This window comes from Enoplosus armatus, chromosome 15 (genome assembly GCF_043641665.1).
Source record: "Enoplosus armatus isolate fEnoArm2 chromosome 15, fEnoArm2.hap1, whole genome shotgun sequence".
NCBI lineage: Eukaryota > Metazoa > Chordata > Actinopteri > Centrarchiformes > Enoplosidae > Enoplosus > Enoplosus armatus.
This window is the reverse complement of record NC_092194.1, coordinates 3,930,613-3,951,731: the sequence shown is the minus strand read 5'-3', so window position 1 is coordinate 3,951,731 and position 21,119 is coordinate 3,930,613. Positions and strand designations below refer to the sequence as shown.

The 21,119-nt window shown below is 44.7% G+C and overlaps 3 protein-coding genes across 3 annotated transcripts; 1 reads left to right on the top strand and 2 right to left on the bottom strand.

The window, feature by feature from the left end:
• Nucleotides 1-400: 400 nt before the first annotated feature.
• Nucleotides 401-13,828, bottom strand: wdr43 (WD repeat domain 43). Its single transcript, XM_070920181.1, has 18 exons — nt 13,622-13,828; nt 12,569-12,703; nt 12,177-12,298; nt 9,372-9,492; nt 9,084-9,202; nt 8,861-8,963; nt 8,568-8,632; nt 7,899-8,058; nt 7,423-7,509; nt 7,163-7,288; nt 6,411-6,557; nt 5,994-6,080; nt 5,803-5,834; nt 5,521-5,584; nt 4,712-4,825; nt 3,279-3,348; nt 1,433-1,494; nt 401-1,320 (listed from the first exon to the last, which is right to left on the bottom strand). The coding sequence occupies exons 1-18, from the start codon at nt 13,826-13,828 to the stop codon at nt 1,198-1,200; spliced, it is 1,944 nt and encodes a 647-aa protein (XP_070776282.1). The 3' UTR covers nt 401-1,197.
• A 1,088-nt stretch (nt 13,829-14,916) lies between these two features.
• On the top strand, nt 14,917-18,161 carry trmt61b (tRNA methyltransferase 61B). Its single transcript, XM_070920884.1, has 7 exons — nt 14,917-15,714; nt 15,847-15,949; nt 16,279-16,469; nt 16,559-16,650; nt 17,498-17,700; nt 17,816-17,899; nt 18,035-18,161. The coding sequence occupies exons 1-7, from the start codon at nt 14,917-14,919 to the stop codon at nt 18,067-18,069; spliced, it is 1,506 nt and encodes a 501-aa protein (XP_070776985.1). The 3' UTR covers nt 18,070-18,161.
• A 606-nt stretch (nt 18,162-18,767) lies between these two features.
• Nucleotides 18,768-20,955, bottom strand: spdya (speedy/RINGO cell cycle regulator family member A). Its single transcript, XM_070920918.1, has 6 exons — nt 20,703-20,955; nt 20,506-20,564; nt 20,317-20,402; nt 20,026-20,197; nt 19,477-19,816; nt 18,768-18,829 (listed from the first exon to the last, which is right to left on the bottom strand). Exons 1-6 carry the CDS (start codon nt 20,953-20,955, stop codon nt 18,768-18,770), a joined length of 972 nt encoding a protein of 323 aa, XP_070777019.1.
• Between the last annotated feature and the right edge of the window lie 164 nt (nt 20,956-21,119).

Sequence of the window (21,119 nt, the reverse complement as noted above, 5' to 3'; positions counted from 1 at the left end):
GTGGTAGTGAATAAGCCAAAACAGCTTTTAACAGATTTTATTCTCTAGTAGATTTCCTCAATAGATTTCTCAGAAAATGCACTATATCACAATATGAAATCGGCCTGTGTAGCTTCAGTATATTGGTCCCTTGGCTATCGTTATTACTTAATCAGTAAAGACGTTAATCCCCCCCCCCCCCACCAGACACAGTAAACCATTTGGAAAACCCATTTATTCACCTGTTTGAGCAAAGTTCACATTTGTCTTTTTCTCAGTTGCCCCTGTGACTATGGGTTCAAGGCAGTGGACATCAGGGCATGCCCAGAAACTAAACGCACAAAAAGAACACAGTTAAAACAAGATGGCTGCAACAAATCTGGAAACAATAACAATAAAAAAAGGAAAACGGCATTCAGGAGACTTTACAGGAGTTCATTTAATCCCAAGGATTTCTGGGGGATAGCTGTAGAGGGAAGAGCTCGTACAAACACTTCACTGTACATACAGATTTACACTGTGAGGAGGGGGGGGGGGGGGGGGGCTGCATGATGTATGGTCTTTACTGGCAAGCCCACCTCTGGATCGAGCGGTATTCTGTACAACAAACTGCCGTGGGGGCCCCCTGCATCCCAAACTCCACACCTGCATTGTGTTGGCATGTGCGGGGGCCCCCCCGCTGAACAACGAGGCATGTTCCAGGTGGCTGACAGAGATGGGTTAGAATAAACCAATCGCAGAGTGCTGCCTCGTCTACTGTTAAGCTGGTCATACAATATACTCTAATACTATTTATTACATAAAATTTGGAATGCAGTCTGCAGTGTAGGCAAACTGGAACACCACCAAATGATTTGCAGTCTGTCGATGCCAACTCGTCAGGCTGTGGAGCTGGGACGCAGACCCAACTTGCATCAATTTCATTTTGCAGAATGTTTTTGCCATACTCCCCAAAAAGTTGCATCTGTTCCTCAGATGGGGGGAGGGCGGGGGGCAAGACGGGAGCGTGGCGTCACCGCCACCGCCTGTGGCTGAACTGTGTTGTGGCGAGGCAGGGGGCCCTGAGCTGCCCGCGTCTCAACAGCATGTGTCACTTGATTTTGTAAAACCAAACTTTGTTCTGATAATAAAACCAAAAGCATGAAAATAAAATGAAAGTATATATAACTCTTTCAGGTCCGTTTTATGTACGATTGGCATTTCTCTCCTCATTCGCTCTCATTCCTCTTCGCTCTCGTTTCCATGCTCCATGTCTTCCTCTCCGTTAGCTTTGGAATCTGTTCTGCTGTCTGGATCCTCCTCTTCCTCGTCTTCCTCCATCACCTCCTCCTCTTCCCAGTTCTGAGAAAAATATACACCTCAGAGCTCAACTCAAAAAGCCTGATAAAATGTCTGCCAGTGTTAGTTTTGCTGACTTGTAGCATCTGTGACAAGCCAGTTTCTCATAACTTACATCAGAGTCGTCATCATCGGGAAGGCCTTCGTCACCGGAGGCCTCATCTTCATCAGATGATTCTGTAAAAGGGCACACGAAAAGGGAAACAAATCCATCAGCTGATACTTCAAATCTGCCTCCACTACATCAATGCTGGCCCTCCCACACGAGGACACAGTAGTGAGGGGAAAACAGAAAGGGAAAGGCCTTCCGTGCCTTCACTTGTTTATACATTTTGTGAGAGAGACGGCACATATTTGCATTTCAGTGTCGTAGCGGAGCCATTTGGTTATGACAACAATGCTGACTGCGTGGTGCAGGAGGGAGCAACGTCAATATGATTTGCTGAGGCCATCAGCCACATGAGGTCAGCCAGGCGCCATCTGCTGCAAACACAGTCACCAGCCGACTGTGATACAGATGTTACTAAATATTCTGCCAGTGGATGGCATGACTGTAAATATACTTGCTGTAGAACCGGCGGATGAGGCAGAGGTAATTATGAAAGACCATAAGATCTACACAGTAAAATGTGGACCATGATGTAATGTTTTGGTAATCCAAACAGCCTCGGGGAGTGTGGTTATTCCTGGGCCACGGTGAGATATTACATGATGCAGGCTAATTGTTGGTTAACATGATAGGTCTGCACATTTCCTCGGAAAAGACAAGTGCCAGGAATACAGAGTAGGGGATGACATGAGAGCCTTGCGCCATTAATGCGACATGCAACCCAACAATGAGTCAGAAGCAAATCGTTTGTAATGTGTTACTGCATATTAGTGAAAAACAAAAACAGCTTTTGTGTACATGTACATTTTTCTACCTAAATCTAATCCTGTATTCAGACAGACGTGTCTGCAGCTACTCATTACACCGGCTCAGAATGGTTCATTAACATATGATGAATGTTCCCCATACAGGCAACAACCACACAAATTAGAGGGCAACAACAAGTTTGTAAATGACAGCTCTATTGATCACCCATTCTAACCGTGCATGTCATCCACACAACCTGACTAGACTGGGCTCCACTAACTAGTCAGAAACTAACTATTAAGCTTCCTGCCAGAGTCCCATGCTGGACTCATAATAGTCCACACCGGACTGTGACAACCCCCTGTTTATCAGCTCCCTTTATGAACTTTTTTTTGAAATGCACCTTCACATCCTGGACCACTGACGGGGGGCTATTGGAAGTCAAAGCGCAGCTTAATTATTTCATGAAAGCCAATTTTCTACGTGGTTCAATAAAGCGTTTTATACAGTACGGTAATGAGAAATGAGAGTGAACAGAGCGAGGCCTTGTTGTTCCGCTCAAAGGGGAGGATCTGAACGCTGCTGGTCAGGTTGCCAGGCAACAGGAGTCATGTTTGCGTGCGGTGCATCGCCAAGAGCGGCTGCATGATGGGCAGCACCGCCTTCATAAATCTTGACTGATTCAGTGCAGCCTTCACCAAGAGGCCCGGATGATTTAAGGTGAATTGACAAGATAATGAACGTCAGTCGAAGCAATGAGAAAACAACAGTCTGGTAGGACACGGATTTCAGCAGAGCACCGGCGTGACCTGTTGCACTGCGGCAGGCTTAAGGAGTCACTCCAGCCAATCGCGCATCTGAAACGTACAACTGGTGAGGCCGAAATAAGATCATTTGATTTCTGTCAGCTGCCACTCGCACTGCTCACCAGACTCCATCGTGGGGACTGATAGGTGACAGGAGGTTGGGATTCTACACATGACGTGTGAAGGGAAATTGTTATGCCACCAAACAAGACTGTTTCAAAGGACAAGGACAGCTGGGAAACAGAACATTAGAGAGACTGAACATGAAAAGGGACACCACAAGAAGAACAAACACTTACCCTCCTCATACACCAGCTTGGCTGTGTGGTCAACATCTGTGACTGTGTTGCTGCTGTCACTTGTCGCCACCTAGTGGTAAAAGGGAAGATGGGTATTAGAGCTCTAATGAAGGATTTTTTGTGCAGGCCACGTCCCTTTCTTTTCAGATTCTGTTAAGTTTGTTATTTAATGCGTTTCACGTACAAAAAAGGGTATGTGAGACAATATGGAGCCATGTTTAGTCATTGAATATTGCACTTTGTGAAAATTGTGCTATTTAAAGTCTTGGCAGCAAGATCTAAACTCTTCAGTCCTGTTGTTGCACACCTCCAATTGGCTGTACATTTTCATGACAGCTTCGTTGGCGTAGGCGTGTAAGAGCAGAAACACTGGTGTGTATTCTTTGTGAAAGGAGGAGGAATAAAGACTCTGAAGTCACGTCCCTGCCACAGACTCCTCCAACAGTGACTTCATTGGTGCAAATAGATGGCAATTTCCAAGATTTCTTGTCAGAATGATGCATCGCATTCACGCAGCGCAGTCATTCTATGCAGCAGGTTAATGATTCTGAAATCGCACTGGGATAATATACATCCGTGTCTGCATTCATTGCGTGGATGGTGGCACACAGCCTACCTACAAGCAAAGTGTCTGTTCCCCTTCTCCACAAGGTCAGGAGCTGTCAACTTTACAATTTTAGAACTGATAATCAACCTTGTAAAATAAATTGGCAGAGGCATCTTTGTTGGAATTTATTGTGATGGTGATGGCAGGGACATAGCTAGAACCTGTTAGGAGGAATCTCTGTTCATTTTCACAAACGGACCACTCTGTCCAAGACAATGTGCAAAGGACTCTCAACAAGGTCACAAGTCCCTGTCCTTGTAAGACAGATGTGCCTGGGGACTGGGTTGGAAAGCACAAGTCTGAAGTCAAGGTTAAACATAAACACCAGCAGTGGAATGACAAATGTATTCAGTTTTCAAAGCTGAATTAAAATAAACCTTGTGCAGGCTGTCACCAATAGGGCCACACATGTGCCAGAGATGTCACATTTGTTAGTCATGCATAACACATGGGGAAAGGACCACGCTGTATTAACAATAGCAGTTTAATGGATCTATATGCAAATGAAACATTAACTGCTCAATCTTCAAACCCACCTCATGTTTGTCTGTAAATGACAACAGAAAACATATACAGAGGAAGACATATTGACCTTCATCACAATCTTGCAATGATCTGATGCCATTTTTCCCTACACTCTTCCAAGGTCCCTGATTTGAGGGCCCGTCTTCTAAGCACACGTGATGTACAGGAACTCTTGGCTCACAGTCAAGGGGCTCCAAATCACCCCCACCATCCAATTCATCCCTATATCATCACCAGTCCAGCCATTTAAAAACACTTTGAGGCAAAGACACTGCTCGTTTCTGTACACGAGGACACCTACCTGAGTCATGAGGAGATACAGTTTCCCGTGCAGCTTTGTGAGCTTGTTGAACATCTTCACTCTGCTCTCTATCATGTGATAAAGCACTCCCAGCTGGGTCACCAGGTCGGGCAGCTGTTGGATACGCAGATGGATGAGTTGAAAGTAAAAAACACTTCAGCAGCGGAAAACACACAAACATGACAACACTCGACAATGAGCAGACCTCTGCCAAGGTTAAATAAGCATTGCTTTCATGTAATGTATACATAAAGCTAACTAGTAGGTTGTAGTAAGGGGAAGGCAATGGTTCACAGAGGGTTATGGGGAAATCTCCTGGGTTACAGTTACCTCTTGTTGAGACCAATCTGAACCTGAACCAAATGTTCCGTCTGTGTGACCTTACAGGATTTGCCATTTGAACATCTGACTGTTAGCTGGTTGACAGCGCAATGGTAAAGGTCACAGGGCATCCGAAAACCAATCGGTTCCCCCGTCTGTTGAGCATCAACGTGTACAGTAGATTTGTAACTGCTGGTTATGGAGATATTTTGGGGGGCATAATCTCTGCTGTGTGGAGGAGGTAATGACTCTGGATCTCACTAGGATCAAATATGAATGTCGACAAAGGGAGGAGATATGCACAGAAGGATAGTGTGTTTGTGTGCTTGTGTTATTTAAACTGCCGTGTGCGGTGCTTAGGGGAAGCACAAATGCGTGTGGACCGCGTGTCTGTACAGAAGGTATTACAGTACAAGTCAACAAACTAGAGTCTGGTGGCTTCGGAGCTGCAGTACGGGCAGAATGTGATGTTGGTAAAGAGGACTCACCGATGCCAGGTATGACGTGTGGTGCATGAGTACAGCCTTGAGCCACCGGACCATTAAAACTGCCCTGTAGGAAGGAACAAGCGGATATGCTGTCAAGTGGGAACCAGAACAGTCTGAATGTATATCTCCACATGATGGGGCACATTGTTTTTATAAAGGCAAAGTAAGAAGCAGCAGCACAAACACCAGCGTCTGCATGAGTGATTAATGTATAATGTGTACAAACACAGTGAAGTTAAGCCAATTAAGCGCTTAGAGTTGATCTGTCAAGCTTCCACTTACGTAAAAGGGTGCCCTTGGAGCCTCTTTGTGATCTGCAGAAAAGGAGATAAAGAGCTGATTTAAAAACTGCAGGAATTCTCTGAGAGATATAACACAGCTTCACTTAGAAATCCTGATAGTGTGACAGACGATCTGAGAGTGGGGTCTCAGGCTAAAGAATTAACGGTCCATTGGACAGAAATTTGACTCACCTCTTCCACCAAAGGTAAAACAGCAGGGAGGGGTAACCGAGCAACCGTTTTCTTTATCACCATCTCTTTGCGAGTCTGAAAAACTTTCTGTAGGAGAGAAAGGGAGCAAAACAAAGTTATTAAGATTTGACGTTTTTAAAGTCGAGGTTCGTGTTGACAGCTACATGAGCTGAATACCTCCTTTATTGTAAAAACTAAAAAGGTTTGAGCTTAAGAAATACTAAACATTCAGACTTGGTTCGAAAGATGTTTTGGGGATTGTGTTCAAATGTTCACACCAAAATCTATTTAAGTTTCGGCCGTTTTAACTTTGTGAATGGCAAATGAGCAGAATCTTGGGAAATTCACTTTGGTTTTTCGTCGAACTAAAACTGAATGTTTTATTTCAAAGCTCAGCCTCGGAGAACGAACACTTACGTTTAGGATGTTGCTGTCGTTGCTCTCCAGGCCCTGCACCAGCAGCACTGCAAAATTGTCCGTCTGTAAAGAGGCCGTCCCTTTAGGAGCTCCCTTCTCGGAGAGTGTAGACAGATCGATTTCACCTAGTCGTTCTGCTATCGACATCTGCAGGGGAACGCAGATATTTTAGGAAAACAGCAATCGGCTGATGTCTGTTCACACGCTAAAGTGTTCATCTTGCACAAGTTTAATGGCAATACCACATGAAACTAATCTGAAATGTAAAGCCAAATGACAATGTAACACTATGTTTAACATGTTCTCATGTTTGAATAAGGCCGTTTTTACTCAAAGTAACTGGAATGTGGAGAGGTTTTCTCCAATATATTAAACTGTTTATCAACAAAATAAAAAAAACAAGGTCAGAAATGAATACGTCCAAATTGTCAATGTAACCTGGAAGTTCAGTAAATGACTCCAACTACTGCAGAATGAAAGGAGTGAACTGATGCAGACGTATACAGCTCTCTCTTCGCTCTTGCAGTGTTCTTCTGAGCACATATCTACTAAGAGCATGTACTGGCTTCCTTACGATTGGCGTGTGTGTGTGTGTGTGTGTGTGTGTGTGTGTGTGTGTGTGGTGTAATCCCTGCACCAACCACTGTGGTGCAAACACTTTTTGCTCATTAAGTTGTTTGGAGTCTGATCCAAAAAGCCATCACCATGAGAACCAGAAGCATGCAGTGAAACCTCATCAACTGTGAACCCACCTCTTTGGTGTCTGCGTCTTTTTTCCTCTTCTCTGATCCCTGTGAGGTTCCCTTGACAGGGGCTTGGTGACCAGGAAGCCCGGGGACCAACACTTTGCTCTTGGTGTTGACAATTGGGGTTTTCACCTGGAATGAACAAAAGCTCAGGTTTTCATCTTCAGTTACAGTCTAAATCAATCTACAGTGTGCATGGATTGGTGAGTAAGACCACATGAGGTCTGGACAACATGCCCAGACTGAAAGTGAGACTTGATTGTTACCTTGGAAACGGTGGTTTCAATGGAAAGTGACAAGCTGGTCTGAACATCCCGGGTCAAACAGACATGTCTCTCTGCTGTGTTGATCTCCTGTACAGATAGGAGGAAGGAGCGTGGCGGATAATACCGACATTATTTCTCTGAAGCTACTGAAGCTGTGAACATCTTCATGTGTAACAATTCACCAATGAAGACAAGATTCACTGACCAGTCAAAACAAAACAAAAGCTGACACACACAACTAAGATTTACATTATTTGTCATTCACAGTTTGTTTGGGTCTGCGGTGATCTAATATAATATTAACTCATTATCCATCATGTGGAACACGAGTCACAATCATATGTTTCTGCTTTCATGGACATACAACAGGATAATCAACGCTTTTTATATCTTTAAGAAGATCTGGAGAAGAAGCTCCATCTTATGAGCTGTTCAAAACATGGCTGCCCAAGCCTACCCGAGTCCTGTGTACTCACCACTTTCTCCATGACAGGCTGTAGGTGGTTGCCGTAGGCCAGCAGTACAGTCCGTATATCGGCTCCCAGGGCAGCAGCCAGCAGTGGGATCGGCACTGGGGAGTCCTTTGTGTCCGACATCTGCACCGTACACGAGGGTGTCAGGGGCTTCTTACAGGGCCTGTGGGGACAGATGTTTAGACAGGCCATGAGTATACAACGATGAAGAGTTAGATGAGATTATACAACAGGATCCCACATGACACTCCACACATTTAGAGTTCCTGCAGAGAAGAGAGGTGAGTACTCCTCGATCAGTGTCATCTGTTGGCAGTGCAATGTCCCCTAACTGCCATCAGGGGGCAAAACACCAAATATGAGCCAATGAACAAATATGAAAATTACTTTCAGCCTCCAGTGAGGTGCTCTGCATCTAAAACTGTCCCTGTTTTAGCGGTGCAATTCAAAGTTGAGCTGTAACAGAAGAACAGCTGTGACACTGCTGATTGGCTTTATTTGAATCTAAATTTCACGTACACGCTACCGAAAGTGAACAGGCCGACGTGAGTGGAATACGAACTGTCTCTAAAACAAGAGAACGTAATTACTTTTCCCAGGTGCTCAAATGATTCAGTTACCGTACACTGCCATATGTTGCCTAGTACAGTATACAGTGTTTTAAGGGCTTACCCATTTAGAAAGTGCTCAAAGAGGTGCAGTTGCCCATCCTTACACACCACTGCCAGCCTCACCGCCTGTATGAAACAAAACACCACACAAACAAACACATTTGCATATGGTAAACAGGCAATATGTCTGTAGCGCTCCAGCATAATTACACCACATAAAAGGAACATTATAGCGTGGCTCAAAGCATGCTTAAATCCCATGGTCTTCCAAAGTCAACGTGGATGCACGGAGAATAACAAACTGTTCAGTACAAATAACTTCTCGTAAACACCAAGGCATTTCTCCACTCTGACCTCTTCTTTGCTGTTGGAAGCGAAGAGGTCGATGTGCTGTGGCTCGTCCGTCAGTGTGAAGGACACCACTGAATTCTTGTCCTTTCCGTCTTCTCTTACTTGCCTACAGCGAGACAACTTCGTGTCAGTTCCGTGACAATTAGCAGAACATTGTAAGTGATGTGTAACGACACGGCATCGCTATGAACCGGGAGTGAGCTCTGGCTGTTGCGTGTGCACTCACCAAACACTGAGCAGCCGATCGTGTGCGGCACCAGACAGGAAATAGAGACCGTTGCTGTCAGGAGGTCGCGTGGTGGCAAAGCGCAGGGTCGTCACGGCCGTGGAGTGGCCGGTGAACTTCTGCAGAGAGAACAATGACAAAGAGCAGCACGCTCGAGTCAACTCTGCTGGAAAGGTCAGAGTCACTGGTTGAATACCGTAAACCAGTTTTTATCTTCGACTGAATTTGGACTAGACATTTTCACTCATCGGCGTTAAGAGTGCGGCTGCTGTTTAAAAAGACACTCACCCTGTAAACCTCCTTGGTGTCCAAGTCCCACATCTTGATTATCTGACCAGCTGAAAGCAGCAGTTTGCCATCAGGGCTCACACAGAGACTGGTCACTGCTGCACGGTCGGCCTTCCACTTACTGTGGGGGGGGGGGGAAAGAGACAGTGACTGTTGGAGCATGTGTTTCTGTATTTTGGTGAAGGTTTATCCTCTAGCTGATCAGGATCATCAGCTGTGTTCAGATCCGAGTGGCACGTCTTGTATTACGTTTTCAGTTTCTAGCACTTTTTCATATTGAAGTGAGGAGCCTGAAACTTTACAGCGACATTTCGCTAAATATTGCACTCGACCTGACAGCAGTAGGAAATGTAACAAAACACTCACACCACTCTGCCCTGCATTTTGTGGACCACAAATGGGCTTCAGTGAGCATCAAGTGAGGATTGATGATTGTACCTGCTGTCTGTGCTGCGAGTGGTAGAGCCTTCAATGATTTCTGGTGTATTTCAGTGCTTGCGAGTGAAGTGTCGGTGGTAGAGCAGGCATTAGGTGGCATCCAGATTCTGATCTTTCATACCATTTGTATCTTCCCTACATGAGGAGGAGCTGAGACACTATGCGACTACTTTGCCAAGGCAATAACGTGTGTGGCTTAAAGGTAACAGTCCAATTTTTTTTAGAGCATAACTCTACATAAACAACATACAGCATGCTTTTTTGAGCCAACTGCAAGCAGTTTTGTTTGAGGTGATGGTTTGACAGCATGAAAGCAGCTGAAAGTTTACAGCAATGAGAACAAAACCAGATGGAGGGCCGGTAGGAAAGGTGGTAGTTATTCATAGCCACAAACCAGATATCCCTGTGTGAAAGAATAAGGGAACTCAATCAATAACTTCTGGCTGTCCGTTCTGTGGAACTAAGAGTCTATGACACACGCTCCACTATGCTTGACTAAAGGGATAAGGGTTTGGCGAGAGACAGTTTCAGGTTGTTTTTTTACCCAAATGCACGTTTGTGCCTGGCTGTGCTTGCACAAATGCCATTTCTGTTTGACAGATTAGCGAGGATTCTGTTCTGTTCTGACATCCGCCAGTCCATCAGAAACAGGTATTTTCTACAAGCTTCATATAAAAACACTGGAACCAGCCAGCCTATAAAGCCCTGCTATTGATTGAAAACTGCACTTAAGACCATCACTCCTCTCGCCACAGACTTCTGTCCACGGAGTGAAATCTGTGATTGGTGGAGAAGTTTAGGGTTTCCTGCAGTGTATTATAGTGGGGGAGCCTGCCATGCCTAAAATGAAGTGCACCTCCACTAACGTCAGAAGAAGTTATTACACTTTTATGAAACATTAGTTTTGGGAAGAACAACTAGGGCAACAAAGGACTGTTTACACCGTCCTCTAATAACTCCATGGATCATGAGAAGAGATGCAGCTCAGCAGGTGACTGACGGATCAATGACATCGTATGTGGGCTATGCTCTAATTATTTAGAGCAGCAGGTCGCAATGTCAGGCAAAAATGATTTTTTAGAAGGGGGAAAAGTTGAAAGAGAGGGGGAAAAACCCCACCTTGCTCTCACCCAAGTCACCCAACAGAGTCTGCATCGAGCTGAAGTTAGTTTAAGGTTAGCAGAGAGCAATGTAGTAATCATTCAGGTAGAATGCCTCTCATTTGAAGCTGGCCCTGCCTGTTGCTTTCACCGCTTACAATGACAAACGCCATCGACAGCAGGTCATGCCATCTGTCGCTAATTGATTCTATAACAGCAAGAGATGAACGGATGATGCCGAAGTGTGTTTCAATACTTTGAGTCCAAGTTTGTGTCAAATGAAGAAGACCACGTCAATGCTGCCTCAGAGAGCGACTCATGCAGTTTGACAGCTAAACTATGTGATGTACACGAGAAAGGCATAATCATGAGTATGAGAACCACCTGATGTAAGTGCAATAATAATGTGAGGGGAAAAAAAGTAATTAATGAATATCATCCTCCATGAGATGTTACATAAATATCAACCATAATTAAAATTAAAATGAAAGAGCCCATAATGACACTGGGCCTAAACTACACCAAGAAAGGGTATGTTCATATTTCTTGCCAGCAAAAATATTTTATATCTAGGCTTTATGGACCATGTATTTAATAATTACTTTACTTTAACATTTTGCACAAAACATCTAGATCTCATGCAACACAGAGAATTAATATTAACACACAGGCATCCTGGACTTTTATTGCACACATACAAAGCCCTGAATCTTCGAATGTTTTTTGGGCACAAATAAAAAGAAAGCCCTAAAGCTTTGTGATGTGCGCTCTGCACGCCTGCGTCTGTTGTCAAAAATCATTAGTGATAGAAAAGACACGCTCCGTTACACCAGTGAACAACTGTGAACCGAACTTTGCTTTTGTAGTTTAACAGGAGCGCCAGACTCCACTCCAGAAGAAATTACAATGAAATGTAAATAGAGCCATAAGATGATGGCGAGTTCCTGAAAACTCTGTTCCCACAAGAACATCACAGTCTGAGACAAACTAAATAGAAAACAGACCATTAATTTTGTGTCCCATTTCATCTGACTCTGTCCTACAGACTGCAGCGCTCTCTGGAGGGGAAATGTTCTTTCTCTTAATAAATCGAACAGAATCCCATTTAAAGCATAACAATGTGACTCTATTAATCAAATGTGTTTTGGTTCAGGCAGTTCTGGACACACGTCTCATTCCCAAATTAGGAGGCACTCATACTTTCTTTCTCACATTTTTTTTAAAAATAAAAAAAAATTGTATCTCTAGTAACAAACTCGATACTGACCTTCGCGCCTTGCCTGTCTGCAGGTCCCACTCTATGATGTTTGTATCATCTGAGCCGCTGTATAATAAACTGTCTTCAGGGTGCCACTGGACACAATTGACTCCTCCACTATGGCCTCCATCCTGACAGAGACAGAAAATGATAAAGTTAGCAGTGGTAAACAAATTATTCCATTATTCAAAACTGACTAATGCCACACTAAGCCTTAAAATGTGTCACTTTGACATAGGAAAAACTACAGGTTCTCCACATGCCAAGACATCATTTTGGAGGCTGTGTGAAATAACTTTTCCTAGTTCAAACATTTACATTCTCAGCATCTTACATTTTATTTCCCGTCTACAGGATATCATACACAAGCCAGGATGGATCCAGAGAGCGTTAAGACTCACCAGGGTACAGTGCAGTGCTCCCTTTGCTGTACTGTAGATGAGCACACTGCCCGCTGCTGTGCCCATCGCCAACAGGTCTGCCTTCTCCTCCACCTGCCCTGCCTCCGATTTCCTCTTCTTCCTCTGAGGCCCCTCCTGAAACACAGCACGTTAATAATGGTAACGTATACATAACAAATAAGTATGGCATGAGTATGAGGCTTGCTTGGTACGCTGTATTAGTGTAAGGTTTACGGCTTACACTAAAATCTCAGTCTATTACACCACTGACCACTTACACATTCTACACCAGCAGACTGACAGCAGATAAAATAAATATTAAAAGCAAATAGTGGCTTTGATTCACTGCTACTACGTGATATTGTAAAAAATTAACTTGCTCCATGATATTCTACAGTGGTAGTGGACGCTTCTACTGTAGAATATCATGGACACAAGAAAACACACTCCACGCAGTTTTAAAAAGCATAATTACGACTAAGTGTTTCAATTTCTATCACAAAGTGAACGGCTTCATCCGTGTGGAACAGTTTACAACTTGTCAGCAGATACACCGAGGTAAAACTTTTTGAACCTCTCCTTGCAGAAGTGTCATGGTGGCACACGCTTCTGAAGCTTGGGTGGGCTAATGCTAACTTAAATAACGAGTTTATTTACCGTGCTAACGGTCTAAATAGAATACGAAATAATTGGTCGGATTAACAGAGCTGAGACAAGTATTCGTGAAAACTATTTCACTCTGAAATACCAAATTAAGACGCTGTTCATGTTTTCTTGACTACCATGTGGGACTAACATGTGCGTCCTGCGCAGCTGTTGAAAGCTAGCTAACGTGGCTACCCTGCTAACCAAGTATGTGTCATATACATGAAAGCGTCTGCATTAAATATAGCTGAGGGTTCCCAGCTTTCAGAGCAGTTCCCTTTGTGAATAGTGATACTTTTTTTGTTTTACTGCACGCACTTCTATAGGAAACTCTATCACAGACAACTTGCTAAGGCCTCGTTAGCTACTGGAGCTAACAGCAGGGAATTCCAAAGCAGCCTTACGTACCTTGACTGTCCGGCATGGTCCCCAGGCTATGCAGATACAAGTGGCACTCAAATGGGCTGAAGGCACATATTCTTGGTGAAGTGTTTTACTATCTGTGTTCCAAATGCGAAGTCTGCCATCCTGGGCACACAATGCTAAGTACTGTCGTGATTTGGGTGAAAAAACGCAGGGTAGCTGCAGCGGAGAGCTGCCACCATCAGCCGCCATTTCTGAACCGCTGCTTGAGTCTGCGTGCGTGGTTTACACAAACCACGTGTGGCCCTCCGAGGACATGCGCGTTAGCACGTCAGGAGCACCGCCCTCCCATTGGCTGCGACCAGACAACAAGAAGCTTGGTTCATGCTGCCTTCTGGTCTCCTCGTAACTGCCGAGACTTCTTTTTCTTTTACGTTTACGTCCTTGGCTGTAAATGTATGTAGAATCTTTATCTGAAAAGTAGTGGCGTAGAAAAAGAAAATACAAAGTAAAGTATAGATCAAGCACGCTACGTCAAATTTGTACTTAAGTAGGCCTACAGTAACTGTAATACAGTAAGTATTCTGCATCTTCGGGTTCTCCACGAGTCATATTAACACTGAGAGGTACTCCAGAAATGTCCCACTTGCAAACGCCGAGCCTCTGCTCCCCCAGTCTTACTGCTTTGGCTACTTTGACTTTTCCAGTAGTGGAAGAAGTATTCAGATTATTTACTTGCATAACACCGCCAGTAAAACAATGTAAAAATGCTCTATTACAAGTAAAGGGCCCGCATTTCATATATTACTGAGCATATATCAAGTGCAAAAGTATCCCTAGCAAAATGTGGCCTACTTAAAGTATCAAAAGTAAAAGTGCACATTCTGCAGAGTAATTACCCCTGACTGGCATATTATTATATATTACATAATTCATTGTTAATGCAGATTTATGAAAAGCTTACGGTGTGAAACGATGTATAGTTGTGATGTCGCCCCCTGCTGGTAGACCTAAATTACTACACCTGTCGCTCAGTTATGACGTCCTTCACGTGCGTTTTTCCAGCATGGTGACCTCGGACTGTAAATACAGCCATAGAATTTATGACACAGCAGGAGAAATGGACACGATGGAATTGTGAGTCGTTACACTGTAAATGGAGTAAGTGCAATTACAACCAGGTTTACTGTTAAATCCACTCTGAATAGTTTATATAGTATATATATATATATTTATGTTGTATTTAACAACTACAGCTGTCATTTTCTCGGGTTTCACCTGCTTTTAATTCACTGGACGGGATCTCAGGACTTTAAGTTTATATGTTGTAATCTGAAGTAATGGCTGTGCAAATGCCATTTGCTGGACTCTTGCTCATGCACAGACTGGTGAGAATTAGCACATCCAGTCAAAGGCATCTCAGCAACAGGGACGTACTTGTAAAACTCCATAAATGTAGGAGGGAGATAAGAACTTTTTCAACCGATTCTGAGAAATGTGACGAGAACGAGGGAGACAACTCAGACTCTTCACCCCCGAGCAGCAAGCTGACCTCCAGGCGAGCACTGCTGTCCAGAGGGAGGCGACCCCTGTCCCCCCTGGAGAGGATCAGTGGCCTGCTGCCCCAGGATTCCCTGAGCCCGGAGGTGATGCAGCTGAGGCAGCAGAACCAGCAAGGCCCTGGAGAAGACACAAACGCCCAGGTTTCGGTCACACACTGCACACAACAGGAAAGTGGACGTGAGGCAATCCCTAAAGAGGGTGATTCAGAGACCCATCATGCTTCAGATCCAGATATGGAGCCGAACACTTCAGAAACTCAGGTGAACGCGGCATTTCATGAAGGAGAGAGGCTGACCTCACCCACTCTTCCTGGGGAGCGCTTGCTTGTGCTCGGAGAGCTGCTCATCGCTGAGTACCGTAAGAAGGGGCGGGTGGAGTTCAGGAAGATGTTCCAGCTTCAGACAGGGACACGTCTGCAGAGCAGCTGGGGGATCATCCTGCACGACGACATAGCCGGGCAGCCTGCAGGTAGCTTCCTGAAGACAAGCAGGGGGGTTCACATCCTCATACGCCGGCCCAGTCTGGAGGATTATGTGCTGTGTATGAAGAGGGGGCCAGCCATCGCCTACCCTAAGGTACTGTATTTGTTTGTGTGTCATAGTCCCAAATGCATTCAGCGTGTCTCAATTTATTGATTTACATATTTGTTCATCTTACAGACGTTGCGTGTGTGTTGTTTCTGTCTCTCTGCGACCCTCTTTTCCCAGGATGCAGGTACCATGCTAATGATGATGGACGTCACAGAGGGAGACCATGTGCTGGAGTCAGGCTCTGGGTCCGGGGCCATGTCTCTTTTCCTGTCCAGAGCAGGTCTGCATAGAGTTTCAGAGTTGATATACACTTCATGGCAACACCTGTTTACCACATTGTTAATATTGTGATATTTATTTCAGCCACATCATCCAGTCTTAACAAAAGAACGAGCAAAAGTGCAGATTCTAGTTTGGCTGATGACAAATTGGTGTTTACACAAATTCAGAGAAAACAAATCAACATTATATGTAAAAGATATCCTAATAATATAAACTGTAAAATAAGCTGATAAGTTGACTCAATGGGAAATATGGGCACTGATGCTTTAATGAAATGTCTGAAGGTAACAGGATTGACTTTCCACAGTTTGTTTTTGTTTTCCCCAGTGGGCTCTAAGGGCAGCGTGCTGAGTGTGGAGGTCAGGGAGGACCACCACAGGAGAGCCGTGCTGAACTGCGAGCGCTGGAGGACATCGTGGAGTCTGCGGCGGGGGGAGGAGTGGCCCGACAATGTCCAATTCCACATCGCCGACCTCGGCGCGGCTTCCTCGCTCCTGGCCGGTCGGGGGTTCCATGCGGTCAGTGTCTGGTTCAAAGGTGGTACCGCGCAGAGCGATTTGTAAACAGAGGCTGAGGCAGCGTTTAAACTGCATTCTGTCTGCTGCAGGTTGCTCTTGACCTGATCAACCCTCACCTGGTGTTACCCGCTGTGATCCCGCATCTGCACCTCGGAGCTGTGTGTGCCGTCTACCTCGCCAAGTGTGTATCTCCACTGTTTCACCTTTCAAACCAAACCTAAGACCAGGGGCAGAATGAGGCTGTGTACATTGAATAAACTACATATGAAGCTGCCGCACTTTTTCAGAGCCTTGAAGGAATAGTCCGACATTTTGGGGAATTACTCGCCTTCTTCCCGTGAGTTAGATGAGAAGATTGATATCACTATCGTATCTGCACCCTCAATGTGAAACTACAGCCAGCAGGTTAGCTTAGCTTAGCTTAGCTTAGCAGCTAGCCTGAGTCTGTCCAAAGGTTGAAAAATCCGCCGACCAGCACCTCTAAAATTCACAACTAACATGTAATCTCATTATTTCATTTCAGTTTAAAAAACAACACAGGCGCTGTCTCGCAGTGACGACAAGACTCCAGGAAGTTATTGCTCCCAGCCAAGAAATAGTCCGGCACACAACCCCCCCCTCCTGTTTTTACACTTTGTATTAGTACAAATTAAACAAAAAAGATATAACATGTTAGTGAGCTTTAGAGGTGTGAGTCAGCTAGCTGTTACCACCTGTTTCCAGTCTTTGTGCTAAGCTAAGCTAGTGAGCTGCTGGCCACTGCTTCATATTTGACAGACAGACATGAGAGTGGTAACAACCTTGTCATCTAGCTCTCGGCAAGAAAGCAAATAATGCCAGAATGTTGAACTATTCCTTTGACGTTATCAATAATGGAAGAAGTATTTCGATCATATACGTCGGTAAAAGGAGAAATACCACACTATAAAAACACCATTAGCAACATTAGAAGGTGGGTTTTCCTGTCAGAGGATACAGGATACAATGCTGCAACAGAGCATCGACTTAACTGCTCCTCTGTAACGCAGCATAACGCAGGTCATTGACCTGCTGGAGGGGCTCCGATGTTCGGCGCTCCCTTTGCTGTGTGAACGCATCATCGAGGTCCCGATCCGAGATTGGTTGGTGGCTCCGGCCCTCCAGAAAAACGGGAGGCACTGCACCAGGAAAGCTCCAATCCTGGGTGAAGACCAGAAGGAGGAGGGTGAGGCGTTGGACGAGACTGACAAAGGTGAATTAAAGTGACATGACAGACCACTGCGACTACTGTGAGGTTTTATTTGTCATAAATGTCAATGATTTTGGGGCATTCCCTTTTTAGTTGAAGTCTTACTGTTATATTTCAGAGGAGATGACCACAGAGGAACACCCAGCCTTCGGTAGTATTCCCTACATTGCCAGACCTCATCCAGAACAAATGAGCCACACAGGTCAGATATTACCACATTTCAGACCAAAGGAAACTCATTGTTTTTTGCAGATTCCATACAAAGTCAAAATCGCGAATGGATGCAAAGTTGAAATGTTGAAATAAATGCTCATTGTTTCTACTTTTCCATTTTCAGCATTCCTGGTGAAGCTGAGGAAGTGTGTGCAGTAGCTGTTCTGTCAATAAGGAACCTTGTTTCAACCAAATGATCTCCTTACTGTAAACCATTTGAAAAATAAATGAAGTCAACATGTTCTCTGTCGTGTATTTGAATTAAGTCTATGAAACCGGCTCTGTAAATAGGGATCAATATGATGTAAAGAGTGATATATTTGCAAAACAAAGGTTGACTGCTGATGAAACCAGTGGGCTTGCAATAAAGATCGCCAAATAAAAGTTCAAGCCTTTATTCAAAACTCAAGAGGCAGTGCTGCATCATTGAACATTGGCAACAACAACTAAAACACACACCCAGTGGAGTCCCATATGTGACAGACTATGTTGAGGACATGTTTTCATCCGTGACTAAACTTTGATTCAGCCAAAACGTCAGAAACTCTTTTTTTGTTAATTACTTTTCATCTGTGAATAAGTGGTCGTCCCAGAAGTGCTTCAGTACATACATATATAAATAAATAAATAAATAAATACCACGAACTCGGTGCAGGTTAAACAAACCTTTACAATATTATTTGGTGTGCCACATCAATCTTACTGCATGTTTCCAATCAGAGCGCGATGTATGGAGTGACATTAGCTCATTCTTACAGCGACTTACAGTCACTTGTGATTCAGACCTTTTACTTCAGAGTAAAAGTGGCATTAAAGAGGAGAGACAGTCAGCGGTGGTGGAATGGTGGTGTGGCGCTTTACTCCTCGCTGATCCAGTCCATGGAGGTGTCATATGTGGACCCAGAGGACGACTCATCCCCTAACAAAGAGGGAAGAGAGAAAAACCGTGGTTTAGTACAAGCCAGCTACCCTGTTTCTGTCAAGCTTCTTTTCAAACTGAAGTCTGTATCACAGGGATACAGCACCATCTTTTACAGTTTCACTTTCTAATCCTGCTTTGCGAAAATACCTCCCAGGTGTAATCCAGCTGAATCACATCTGCACACAATCCAGTTTAAGGAAGTGAGCTTTGATTAATATAGCTGCTGCTGCTGCTGCTGCTGGAGGCCGACATTGCTCTTAAATTCATTTTAAACCCAAAATCCAGCAATAATGATTTCTTGACTATGCATAATGCCTCAATTGTGAATGTCATTGTCATCTTTTCAGGATATTAGACCTACTGTATACACGTGTGTGGCAAGCATGCATCATAAATAATAATAATTTAAAAAGGAAACGTGTAGTTTGTGGCTCCCCCTGCAGGCTCCGGAGCCTTTTAGTCCCTTAGCCTTTTACAGTACAAGTGCATTTTGACTCCCCCCCCCAAAGGTTTACGTCACAGAATCACAGATTAACCTACCTGGTGCTGAGGTCACAACTGGGGCTATATCAGTGTGTGAGTAAGTCCAGATTTTACACTCATTTTAAAATGATGGTTTGGACACTTGTATCAGTGACACCTACTGGGAACCTCCTCAGCACAGCAGCAGGAGGAATGGTGTGTCTGGCTCTTAGTCTCCACTGGCTTCCTGCGAGAGGGTGCAGCCCTGGGTGGTGGGGTGGTCTCCAAACTCAGCGCGGAGGCGAATGGGCGTGGAGAGGCAGGGTGTGGGGTCTGCGCCGAGGAGCCTGGGCCCTGATTTAACCATGGGCCGCGGTTACAGAGGGCACAGGAGAATGGGGAGGCCGAGGGCCCGCGGGGGATTCGAGTGTGGTCTCGGTCACTGTACTGCCGCTGGGCGCCACTGTGGTGCTCCGACCGCTCTCGCTTCCACGCAAAGTGAGAGGGCACGATGGCCATCACCTGGAGGAAAGAGATGGGGAGACGCAGACCAAAACATAAATAAATAAAGCTCCAACAGGAACAAAAAAACCCAAACCCAACAGAGATGGAACTTCTGGCATTACACCAAAGCAATAAAAATTGCACTGTGCAGCAAGAAAGACCCTTGAAAAAGTTCCCAGAGAATAACCATTTATCTGTCTCCTCAGGGCAATTATACTCGTGTGTACCTCTTCGCAGCAGCGCCTGCTGACTGCGGCTCTGTACTCGATGCGGGCCCACAGCTTGTCTCGCTGCTTGAGGAAGCGGGGAAACTGCTTCCTCCAGTTCTTGCCCAGTGCCCATGGAAAAATCTCATATTTACTCTCCTCCTCATCCTCCTCCATGGTGTTGGCAAGATACCTAGAGATGGAGTGCATTGGCCAGGCTTAGGGTTCAGCTTTGCCAGCAAAGGTTCACTCTCTATGAGATTGGCAAGATACAAAAGCAGAATTTTGAGGTTTTCTTTCTTTGAAACTTACAGGGCAATGAATAAATTCCTCCTGGTGTATTCAACAATAGTGAAGCGAGCCCTTTTGAAGTACACAAAGGCCATGGCTAGAAGGTACTGATAAATCGGGGAGAAAAGTTGGAGCCAGTTAACTGTATGCATCATAAAGCCTTAAGACAGATTTTGTCACTTTCACCACAACATCTACCTAACAATTTACCTTGTCAGTCATTTTACAGCAACAGTCCATGAACAAAAAGTCCTGGATCAGATCATCATCTGTAACCAACCACGAATATTTCATATCAGGTGCCAAATATTCGTAATTCTTTCAGATTTTAAAGCAACATTCCTCACTTTGATGCCACTGGATTAAAACATGCCTTTTGTTATTTCGTTATAGGGCTATTCATTTACCAAAAAGTCTGAAGAAGGATGCCATTTCCTGCCGCTGGATGACAATAGTTGGGGGTACGGTCATTTTGGCGTAATACACGTCATCCCGATGCTGGCCCGGGTGGCTCTTCCCTGGCGGGCCCTGGGCGTCTTGGCCGTTGGCTCTTTTGAGCCGGAGACCTCTTCTGACTTGGGGGGAGTGTGAACTGTTGGGTTTGACCCGGACAGTTACTGAGGGGGGAGTCTGGCACCACCTGTGTGTATGCTTCATCATGCTTCAGTTTGTGTTCTGAGAGGAAACGGAGAAGTATGAGGTTGAAAAATGAACAAATGGCATCAAATACTTAGCTGCATGCTGCCTGTTTAGCATACACTAAACAGCATTGGGAAAGTTTAACCTGTTGTCTGGTTTTCACCCACAACTATAACATCTTAATG